Raw genomic sequence first — 12,413 nt, 5'->3', positions numbered from 1 at the left:
AATTCTACCAGTCAGGTATTAAGGAGCAGTAAAGCCACTCCGCTGAAATACAGCGTTATCCAGCACCGGGGCTGGAGTAGCATTAGCATTAGCCGCTAACCGCTATTTCCCCGTTCAGAGGTGAGTATTATCGGCCTGTACCCTGCTGCTAATCCTAGCTAGCACTGCTGGAGCAGCATTAGCATTAGCTGCTAACAGCACTAGCTCTTTCATCGTTCAGAGTTGAGTATATCGGACTGTAGGCTGCGTGTTTACAGTGTTAAAACAAGCTAAGTGGGACGAACTGCTAGCTAATATCACCCTGACATACCGGGGCACTTAAGGTTCCTCAGTGTAGCACTGTTGTGTAACAGCCAGCAGTTAGTCGCTAATGCTAAGGGTCCAGCCTTAGTGCTGGCAAAATTCGTAATTCTAGGCTTACTGTAAATAAGCAGAAGCACTTTACTCACTCAAGAAAAAACTGTTTTCATGAAAGAAATCTGTGGAATTAAATCAGGTAAAATATGCTTCAAATCCAGCAATGGATATGTTCAGCATATCAGCAATATTACAGGATTTATTCCAGTATGGAATAAAACTGCTGATATCTTAAATATATACAGATAATTCATTAGAAAAAAGCAATACATGTGTGTATTATTCATGTGTTCAATGTATTTTCATAAGACACTTGATCAAAAATTACTGAAAAATTCCCCAGACAATCTGAAACACAACCAGCCCAATCTGGCAACATTATGAGCCACTTGATGCCTTTAATTTAATATATTTCCCCATATAGTTTGTTGATGTGAGCCTTATGTTTGTATTATGGTTGCATAATTAAACACATTCATTTTTATGAATTAATCACAGAAAAAATAATGCAATAAGATAATGAACACTGATTAATTTAACCCAATGCTACAGTTCCACTTACAGTAACATGAAAGAGGCGAACAAAACGGCTCATAACTGAAGACCAGAGTAACACACAGTAACATTACACACATATCATACCAAACAGGAGAACTTACTGTATCTAACCTGTACAGTATCACCATTTTTTAAAAAGTTATGAATTCCTCTTGAGAACATTTCGTGTCTAAGCTAAGACTCTCCATGTCTAAACTAAATAGTTCCTCCCAATATAGCACTTCACTAATGAGTACACACCCTCCCCCGCTTGATGTGATGTTATTAACAAGCCACAGGTACAAAACATCACACTAAAAAGAAAATTCAAAAGAAAAAAACAACAGAAAGTTTACCTGAATGGCAAAACAACACCTTAATAACTTCTCAACTCTTTACAAATGACTAATCCACCAACTATTTGAGAAAGAGTTCAATCAGGTGAGCTGCTGATGAAACATATGCATATGCTGGCTGAGGGCATCCAGGAGAAATGTGGAACTAAACTTTGCTCAGCTTGGCTCAGGATACAACCTACTTATCTAAAAATTAGAAATTCCTGTTACTTTTTAATGTATTTATGTTTATTTCCACCTGTTGAAATCATATGTGGTGCTTTTTTTATGCAAAAACACTTGTATTGCTAAGATAAATGAATTAGTCTAATTTGCTTAGGTGCCTAAAACTTTTGCACAGTACTGTATATAGATGTTTTCAACACTTACAGTGGTATGAAAAGGTTTGGGCACCCCTAATAATTTTATGATTTTCCTTTTATTTGTTGTCCGGATCATTTAATTTAAATATATTTGGGCAGTGTAGGCAGTGTGCCAAGTCCTGCTGAAAAATGAAATCTGCATCTCTATAAAAGTTGTCAGCAGCAGAGGGAAGCATGAAGTGCTGTAAGATTTTGTGGGAAAACAAAACTGCACTGACTTTAGACTTGATAATAAAACACAGTGGATCAACACCAGCAGATGACATGTCTCTCTTTTATTTGTAAATCAAGGGAGCAGAGTCTGGAGGAAGAGTGGAGAGACACACAGTTCAAACTGCTTGAGGTCTAGTGTGAAGTTTCCACCAATCAGTGATGGTTTGGAGAGTCATGTCATCTGCTGGTGTTGGTCCATCATATCGTTACAAACAAAGCAGTTAAAATACCCTTCAAATAAGCTTATAAAACTATATGTGTCTTTATATTAGAAGCTACACTGATCAAGCATGTACGGTGGCCGAGAAAGCCCAGCGCAGTGCAAATTGAAAAGCGCTGCAAAAGCACAAAACACATCCATCAAAATTAAAACACAGGCGCAGCAAATAGAAAAACGCGCTGCAAAAAGAAAAACGCGCTGCAAATAGAAAAACGCGCTGCAAATAGAACCACAACACAACGGAAGTGAGTCACAACACAACGGAATTTTCCCGGGGGACCTTAAAAGATGCTGTACCAGCTGTATACAAAGGACAATAAGTGGCAAACAAGCTTCTGAAAAGTAAGTTATGTTTATTACCTGTGATTACCACGGTTGTGTGCATATTATTAAAAGTTCTGCTTCACAAAACGCCTTGTTTGCCACTTATTGTCCTTTGTACACATAGTGAAGTCCGAGACGTTACTGAAGACGCAGCTTAGCTGGTACAGCATCTTTTAAGGTCCCCCGGGAAAATTCCGTTGTGTTGTGACTCACTTCCGTTGTGTTGTGGTTCTATTTGCAGCGCGTTTTTCTATTTGCAGCGCGTTTTTCTATTTGCTGCGCCTGTGTTGTAATTTTGATGGATGTGTTTTGTGCTTTTGCAGCGCTTTTCAATTTGCACTGCGTTGGGCTTTCTCGGCCACCGTAAGCATGACATCATGACTACCACCAGTGCTGCTGAAGTTTGTAAACACCATAGTTTCACTGTTGGAACGAGAACAGCATCCTGTAAGCAGTGTCCTGTAAGTAGTATCTTGTGTGCAGCATCCTGTGAGCAGCGCCCTTTAAGCAGTATTTTGTTGCCAGCGTCCTGTGAGTAGCATCCTGTAAGTAGTATCTTGCTGCCAGCGTCCTGTGAGCAGCGTCCTTTAAGCAGTATTTTTTGGGCAGCGTCCGGTAAGAACTATCGTTTAAAAAGTATCTTAAGCGCAGCGTCCTGTGAGCAGTGTCCTGTAAGTAGTATCTTGTGGGCAGCGTCCTGTGAGCAGCATCCTGTAAGCAGTATTTTGTGGACAGCGTCCTGTGAGCGGTGTCCTGTAAGCAGATTCTTGTGGGCAGCGTCCAGTGAGGAGGTTCTTGTGGGCAGTGTTCTGTGAGCAGTGTCCTTTAGGCAGGATCTTGTGGGTAGCGTCCTGTGGGCACTGATGAAGGACTAGAGAATCACCACCACTGTAAACTGTGCAGCAACAGATTCAGAGCTTCTGTCTCTGACTTTATTTTATCTACAGGGTGTTTCAGCTGTAGGTAGGAGTGTGTAATAGAGTGGAGGACAGTGAGAGATTAAACACAGTGTTTAAAAACTCCAGCAGCACTGCTGCTGTATCTGAACAACACTGTACCAGAGCAACACACACTAACACCTCATACACCACCACCATGCTAATCAGTGCTAATCACTGCAGTGCTGAGAATAACGACCCTCCATCCAAATAATAATAAAAGCTGCTCTGTGGTCGTTTCCTCTCCTGTGGGATGCTGAGTATTGAAGAACAGGGTAAAAGGAGGAGGATAATAATAAAATACACAGAGAAACAGATACAGAACTACAGTCTGTCATTATTATACAACTACAAAACAGGAGATCTTGAAAAGTCTGACTAATTTGTGGATCACCTTACAGTATTCACTAATAATGGTCAACAAAGAGTTTTAAAAACTGGGAGAGGAGGATATCTGTAGACACAAAGATCAGCAAGTTCTGAACTGTTCAGTCAATATGTGTTACAAACACATGATTAATATCTCTAACTCTATTCAACAGATTTTCACTGTATCCACTAGTAATTTAAAGCTTCATCCGTCTCCCAAACACACACACTGTGCTCTCAGATGTCCAGATTGCATCATATGCTAATGGTGCATTCAAAAATGACTTGATCTTCCACTGCAAGACAATGCAAGACGCCACACTGCTCATGAAGTGGTGGAGTGGGTTGAGGAGTGAGGGAGTTCAAGTGATGTCATGGCAACACTCTCGACAGATTTATACCCCACTGTGATCTTGCAGGACTGTGGAGACGAAAAGCCTAATCACTACAGGAGGTGTGTGGACAGCAGTGGCAATCTGTTGAAAGCAGTGAATTTAGATCATTTATACACAGCTCTGGAAAAAATTAAGAGACCACTGCGAAGTTTTCTAAAAATCAGCATCTCTACATGTATGACAGCCATTCCATTCCAGTGTCAGTTGAATTCCAGCCCAAGTACACCTCATTTTACTTAATGTGCTTCTGGTGGTGATCATCAGGTGATCATCTGAAGCAAATCTTATTTAACGAGGAAAATGATAAAAAACACTGCTGTGGTCATCACAGTCCTCTTGCAATAGAACAAGCTGGAAGGCAGAACAAGTGCTGGGAATAGCTCAAAAGTAACTGGAATAAAAAAAAATAACTATTAACCATGCCAAAGAAAAAAAAGAAGAAAAGTCTTGAGTGAGGAAAAGAAGGGCTCCAATCTGACTTTACTGGCAGAGGGATACAGTGAACGTCACGTTGCTTCCATTCTTAAAATTTCTAAGACAGCAGTTCATTTGCAGTTCAAAGCTACAGACCGGCAGAGGGCAAAATCCACTCTCCACTGACCGGGACGACCGTCATCTTATTCCAATGTCAGTCAGCAACGGCAAGATAAAGTGACCTACAAAAGGAATAGCAAATGGCAGCTGGGGTGAAGTGAACAGCAAGAACAGTTAGTAACAGACTCCTACAGGCAGGGCTCAAGTCATGTAAAGCTAGAAAAAAGCCTTTCATCAACGAGAAGCAAAATCCTCAGAAAAAGGATAGAAATAGCCTCAAGAAAGGCTCAGAAGTCTACGTCAACTATTTTTTTTTTGGGGGGGGGGGGGGGGGTCAGGTGGGCGTTCTCTGCTGCAGTGCTGTTAGCCAATCAGAGGCGATTTCTTCAAAAAACAGTAATTCAGTGATCTAAAGCAGGGCTAAATAGAAACACCTGAGCACATTTTTTAACAAAAAACAGCTCACATGGCATTCACTCATATTAAAGACCACAACAACGCATTTAAAAAAGAATGAAAAAATGATGGAATGAGACCTTTAAAAAGGACTCAAACACTGAAATGCATCCAGTAATATGCTTAGGGATACATGTTTGTAGTTTAAGCAGTTGATGCTAGCAGTGTAGTTTTTGTTCTTAATAAAACGCACACATTTATGCTCGGTACCGAATTCAAGGTACCATCCCAGTACCAGTATCAAACTTTTTTAAAACAGTACCCAGCCCCAGTAACCAATTACATTTACTTCATTAATGCAAACCATTTTGCATAGACTGTGGTTGGTTACCCTTAGGGCCCTTATTTCAGTCTCTTCCTCCAACTTACCAACTACTTAGCTAAGTACTTAGTACTAAGTACCAGCCCAGAGAACCAACACTTGTGATCGTGAGATGTATACAGCCTGTAAGATCTTAGTGACATCATCTTGCAGACAAGCAAATTGGACAAAGCAGCAGGTCATTCCATAACAGCACCATCCAACCGTGAAGGTTTAAATTAGTCATGGGACGCAGCATGGCTTCTCTGAGTGGATCATGGTCTCAGGAATAACACGGCACCACAAGAGCAAGGCTATGCAAATGGAGCATGGAGAAATATATAGGAACAAGTTACTAAGACTTGATGGTCAGGAACAACCCAAAGAACAGTCCTGCCATGAACTGGAAGCTGACACTGGAATACCAGTGTCACTGTCTACAGTCAAAAGAGGTTTACATCACCATGGCATAAAACACTGCTATTCAATAAATCAGCCTCTGTTTCAGAAAAAACACCTTTAAACTGCTGCAACACACAACACAAGGTTAAGGCGCCAATTGGAGGTATTTCTCCTTTTTCTTTGCATCTTCTCAAAACATCTCTCAAATGACCTGAAAACAAAGACTGTTCAACATCATGGTTTAGAGGAAGGATATTAAAATCTATCTCAGAGATTTCAGCTGTCAGTTTCCACTGTGAGGAACATAGTGAGGAAATGGAAGACCACAGGCACAGTTCTAGTTAAGGCCTTAAGTGGCACAGCAAGAAAAATCTACAGTAATCAAAGTCTTAGTTTCAGTCTTACTCATACTGCCCAGCATTAGGTCAGATGTAACAAAGAAGAGTAAAAATGAGGCATTTACCTCCAAGAACACTGTACCAACACTTAAGCACAGCTGTGACAGCTCCAATCAGACAGAACCAATCAGAAGTGACCTTGCTAATGACATTCGCCAAAGTGATTCAACGGAGCACCTGCGGCAGACTAATTCAGTGGTTAATTGTTTGCGAGCTGAGTGCTGTGCTTTTCTGTTTAGGAGTACATTATTGACTGTGTGTGTTTATTGAGAGCCTGCATGCTGTTTTAGTTCATTTTCGCTTTATGTTATTACATATCACATTGTGTCTTAGTTTATTCAAAAGTTGTTTTTTGTAATGTATTGAGTAAGCAGCTTAGTTAGCAGCTTTATACAACAACTCAGCTATATAGTGTCAGCTTAGCTCCAGAACAGTGCAGAGAGCACTTCATAGAATGGGTTTCCATAGCAGAGCAGCTGCATCCAAGCCTTACATCACTGAGCACGATGCAACGTGTCAGATTCAGGGGTGTAAAGCACTCCGCCACTGTGATTTAGAGTGGTAGAGAAGTGTTCGATGGAGTGACGAATCACAATTCTCCATTTGAAAATCTGATGGACGAGTCTGGGTTTTGTGGTTGCCATGAGAACGGTACTTGTCTGACTGAATTGTGCCAAATGTAAAGTTTGGTGGAGGGGAATATGTTGTGGGGTTATTTTTCACCTTTTAGTTCCAGTGAAAGGAACACTTAATGCTTTCACATTCTAAGAGGTTGTAAAATGTAATGCTCATAATTTTGTATGAACAAATCTGGTGAGTCCTGACCTCAAGCCAACAGAATATCTTTGGGCTAAATTCGAGCAGAGACTGTAAGCTAAGCCTTCTCATCCAACATCTGTGTCTGACCTCACACTTCTGGAATAATAGCCAAACAATTCCATAAACACACTTCTAAACCTTGTGTAAAACCTTCCCTGAGGACCTAAAGATGTGATAGCTTCAAATGGTTATTTAACATAATATTAAAACCTACGGATTAAGAATAAGATGTCACTCAATTCATAAAAGTATGAAGGCAAATGAATACATACAGGTCCTTCTCAAAAAATTTGCATATTGTGATAAAGTTCATTCTTTTCCATAATGAAATAAATGATAAAATGATAAAAATTTAACTTTCATATATTTTAGATTATTGTTTTAATACTGATGATTTTGGCATACAGCTCATGAAAACCCAAAGTTCCTATCTCACAAAATTAGCATATCATGAAAAGGTTCTCTAAACGAGCTACTGACCTAATCATCTGAATCAACTCTAAACACCTGCAAAAGATTCCTGAGGCTTTTAAAAACTCCCAGCCTGGTTCATTACTCAAAACCACAATCATGGGTAAGACTGCCGACCTGACTGCTGTCCAGAAGGCCATCATTAACACCCTCAAGCAAGAGGGTAAGACACAGAAAAGAAAAAGCAGAGAAGCAGCACTGGACTGTTGCTCCGTGGTCCAAAGTACTTTTTTGGATGAAAGCATTTTTTGCATGTCATTCGGAAATCAAGGTACAAGAGTCTGGAGGAAGACTGGGGAGAAGGAAATGCCAAAATGCCTGAAGTCCAGTGTCAAGTACCCACAGTCAGTGATGGTCTGGGGTGCCATGTCAGCTGCTGCTGGTGTTGGTCCACTGTGTTTTATCAAGGGCAGGGTCAATGCAGCTAGCTATCAGGAGATTTTGGAGCACTTCATGCTTCCATCTGCTGAAAAGCTTTATGGAGATGAAGATTTCATTTTTCAGCAGGACCTGGCACCTGCTCACAGTGCCAAAACCACTGCTAAATGCTTTACTGACCATGGTATTACTGTGCTCAATTGGCCTGCCAACTCTCCTGACCTGAACCCCATAGAGAATCTGTGGGATATTGTGAAGAGAAAGTTGAGAGATGCGAGACCAACACTCTGGATGAGCTTAACGCCGCTATCGAAGCATCCTGGCCTCCAGAACACCTCAGCAGTGCCACAGGCTGATTGCCTCCATGCCACGCCGCACTGAAGCAGTTACTTCTGCAAAAGGATTTCAGATCAAGTATTGAGTGCATAACTGAACATAATTATTTGAAGGTTGACTTTTTTGTATTAAAAACACTTTTCTTTTATTGGACGGATGAAATATGCTAATTTTTTGAGATAGGGATTTTTGTTTTTTCTTTACTTTTTTGCCAAAATCATCAATATTAAAACAATAAAAGGCTTGAACTACTTCAGTTGTGTGTAATGAATCTAAAATATATGAAAGTCTAATGTTTATTAGTACATTACAGAAAATAATGAACTTTATCACAATATGCTAATTTTTTAGCATGTACTTCTGGTAATACAGTGTAGATGTTAGTAATAAGCGGGGTTGCATAGGGCCACATCTGGGATGTAATCTGCACACTGAGCCTAAATGAAACCCATGGATCTAATGATAGGGCGTATTTAGAAAGGACAAACTGTGTAACTGCAAAAAGCCACCAGAGCCTATGCCCTCATGGCACCCACCATACCCTTGTTCCACCCACGTGAACATCACATGCAGGCTGGGTGTATACCCTGAACTTGAACACTATATGCAGTTAGGCCAAAAAAATGTTTAGATTAGTGACTCAATCTTTATGATTTGTGCTCTGCATGCCAACACACTGGAATGCAGTTGAAGAACAAAAATTATCCTATGAAGCGTTTAGGAATTAAAATTATTTTTTGGTTTAAAAATGATCACATTACCTTAAAAGCAATTTCATATGATTCGTGAGCTATTCCCTATTATTCTGTCATCAGTTAAGCAGGAAAAAGGTCTGCTGTTGATTCCAGGTGTCATCTCATTTGAAAGCTGTGTCTGTGCACCAACAACATGTGGTCAAAGAGGCTCTCAATGGAAGAGAAACAGACCACTATTAGCCTGAAAAAAAATCCATCAGAGAGATAGCGTAAATGTTAGGAGTGGTCAAATCAACAGTTTGGTACATACTGGGGGAAAAAGAGTACAGTGGGGAACTAGGAAACTCAAAACAACCTGGATGTCCACTGAAAACAGTGGTGGATGATTACAGAATCCTTTGCATGCTGAAGAAAAACCCTTCACAACATCCACTTAAGTGAAGAACTCTCTCTAAGAAGTAGGTTATTAGTATCTCAGTCTATTATAAAGAGAAGACTTCATGAGAGCAAATACAGAGGGTTCACCACAAGCTGCAAATCATTAATAAAAAAGCCAAAAACCTCTAAAGAAGCCAGCACAGTTGTGAAACAAGACTCACAAACCAGCAACAACTGAAGACAGCTGCAGCATAAGGGAGGAAACCCAGTGTTTGGGGATGTCCATGGGTTCCAGACTTCAGGCAGTTACTGCCTATAAAAGATTCTCAACAAAGTATTAAAAATGATCATTTATGGTAAAATATTTCTGTCCAGGGTGCCGAGTGGTCCAGAGAGCTTAATGCTGCCACTACGATCAGGTCATGCAGCTCGCCATCAGCTGCTGGAGCACAATTGGTCTTGTTCTCTCTGCATGGGTAGATGGCAGTCTTTCCCCTCATCACTCCTGGATGATGTCGATCAGCATTAGGCATCTGTGAGCTGATTTAATGGAGTCGAGTCGCTGCGCTTTCTTCCGAGCGCGCTGTGATGCTACTCTGTGATGGCTCACTTCCATGTATCGGAGGAGGCATGTGCTAGTTTTCACCCTCCTTGTGTTGTAGCATCACTATTGATGGGACATTTACAGCTGAATGGGTGTGACATTTGGCCTAGCTAATTTGTGGAGAAAAAATGGGAGAAATAATTAAATACTTATTTCTTAAAAATTTCTTAAAAATTGAGTCCCTAAAATGACATTGAAATAGAAAAATGATTGTAAATCCTAAATGCTTTATAGGATATTTTTGGACCTAACTGTATTCACAGCTAGGTTCAGTAGCTCCTCCATTTCCACTGGCTGTTGTGATTACATGGATCTCTGTGGAATCGCGTGTCCAAAGTGTGTTTTGAGGCTTGGTGGTGTTCTATTCTATTCCATACACACGTGATTTCTGTGGATAGTCCACACACACACACACACACACACACACTATGTTAGTGCAACACACCGTCCCTCTTTCTACAGATACTGTCTGTAATAAAGAGCAGGAACAGCACGGCTGTAATAACACAGTGTGTGCTAGGTTAGGTTAGCTGAGTTAGCTAGCTGGGTTAGCGGCTTTGTGAGAACGCGTTAACGCGTTAACCCCGTGCAGCAGATCATCATCACAGCCGCTAGAGGAGGGCGCTGCTCTGTTTACACAACAATCACACGCCCTCGCCCCCCTGAACCACGGAAAACCTCCCCCGAGCCCTGAAATGTCTCCTGAAACGCTGTAGCACGGTTAGCTGATTATCCGGATGAGGTCGGAGCGGCTGCTGTCCGGCTCCCCGCAGGGTGAGCGTGTTTACCGGGCAGCAGAGTGCGGGAGAGCCGCGGTGTAAAGGGCCGGGTGTCTGAAATAAACAGGGTAAAGAGAGAATGTGAGACTCACGGCAGCTGTCTTAACTGGAACAGATCATCGTCCATGGCGGTGCTGTTGGTCTGCGTGTTCGCTCCTCTGGTTCATCGCCGTTAAATTGCTCGCCGTGATTTCAGCACCATGGACGGCTATCGGCCATTAGCCACATTGCGGTGGGCTGCCTCCTCTCCGTTCCCCACCCGTATTGCGACATAGCCCCGCCTCCTGTACTTCTATTGGCCGACTGGAGCCCCTGTCGCGGTCCTATTGGCTGCTTGTGATTTTTGTTTTAACCGTTTTTAAATAAATGCTGCCGTCAAGTCGTCCGGGAAATTTCGTAGATGAGAGCGCATAAATGCCACCAAAACTCGTATTTACCGGGGTAAACTCAGATTTTTAGAGTTCTGAGTTTTACAGTTTGGGGCGTGTCAGTATCAAGGGGTCAACGGTAAAACTTGCTTATTAGCAATAGTTTTAAGCTGTGCAGGTTGTTCTTGAGTTTAGTTTTGAGGGCAACTTGTATTAATGTTATTAAGTTATAGCAAAAAAAGTTAATTAGAAGGACCCAAAAAGAGTTGCCTTGTGCACATATATTTATTTTATGCGCAGATATTTTTAAACAGTTTTTTAAACAATTCTCTTGCAGCATTATTCGCTTTATTCTCTTGGAGTGGGGCATAATAAATCTCATGTTTTTTTATGATTATAGACCAAAACTAGAAAGAAAGAATTTTCCTAATGGCGTGACCAAAAAACACTTAAACCCATGTTAAATCATAATTATAACCTCCAACCTCAAGTAGAAATTTCAGAGGAGGACCTGAACACATCATAACCCTTTCAGACCCTGCATCCATTACAATGGACATAATGCATTTTCTTTATTTCTTAATGTTTTGTTGCACGTAACACTATTTGAGAGCTGTTTTCCATCAGAATAGACCATGAACCAGCCAATGAACAAGTTTATAAACCAATGAAAGAGTAACTTGTTCTGCCCACTGCACTGGGAAACAGTAGTATTAGAGCCATTGAGGGAAAGTAAATAACTAATTTTACTAATTTAATTAAGGTGATTAAGAACACTTTTTCAGAACATTTTAACTGTTGGTTTGTGTAATAAAAAAAGATCAATATGAAATCTAAAATATTACACACAGGCTTCCAATGCAACGGAATTATACAATGAAAAGTATTCTGTGTGCAGCTTATATAACAGTGTAACTTTATTTTTTCCTCAAAATAACTCAATATACAGCCATTAATGCCTAAACCCCTGGCAACAAAAGTGAGTACACCCCTTAGTGAAAATTCCTGAAGTGTGAATATTTTGAATGGCCACCATTATTTTCCAGAACTGCCTTAACTCTCCTGGGCATGGAGTTTACCAGAGCTTCACAGGTCCACTGGAATGCTTTTCCACTCCTCCGTGACGATGTCACAGAGCTGGCGGATATTCGAGACTTTGCGCTCCTCCACCTCCCACTTGAGGATGCCCCAAAGATGTTCTATTGGATTTAGGTCTGGAGACATGCTTGGCCAGTCCATCACCTTTACCCTCAGCCTCTTCAATAAAGCAGTGGTCGTCTTAGAGGTGTGTTTGGGGTCGTTATCATGCTGGAACTCTGCCCTGCAACCCAGTGTCTGGAGGGAGGGGATCATACTCTGCTTCAGTATTTCACAGTACATACTGGAGTTCATGTGTCCCTCAATTAAATTTAACTCCCCAATA

The 12,413-nt window shown here is 41.0% G+C and overlaps 1 protein-coding gene across 2 annotated transcripts in view; it reads right to left on the bottom strand.

Moving 5' to 3' along the window:
- The window catches only part of svopa (SV2 related protein a), a 33,838-nt gene extending 22,965 nt beyond the window's left edge, over positions 1-10,873 (bottom strand). For both annotated transcript variants that reach the window (XM_007238269.4, XM_015602717.3), the window contains exon 1: positions 10,715-10,873. In XM_007238269.4, the coding sequence (XP_007238331.3) occupies positions 10,715-10,749 (35 nt within the window). In that variant the 5' untranslated portion in view covers positions 10,750-10,873. The remainder of the gene's footprint in view (positions 1-10,714) is intronic.
- Positions 10,874-12,413: the final 1,540 nt, after the last annotated feature.

Source organism: Astyanax mexicanus, chromosome 22 (genome assembly GCF_023375975.1).
Source record: "Astyanax mexicanus isolate ESR-SI-001 chromosome 22, AstMex3_surface, whole genome shotgun sequence".
Lineage (NCBI taxonomy): Eukaryota > Metazoa > Chordata > Actinopteri > Characiformes > Acestrorhamphidae > Astyanax > Astyanax mexicanus.
Note: the sequence above shows the minus strand (reverse complement) of the source record. Positions and strands in the feature narration are given on the sequence as shown.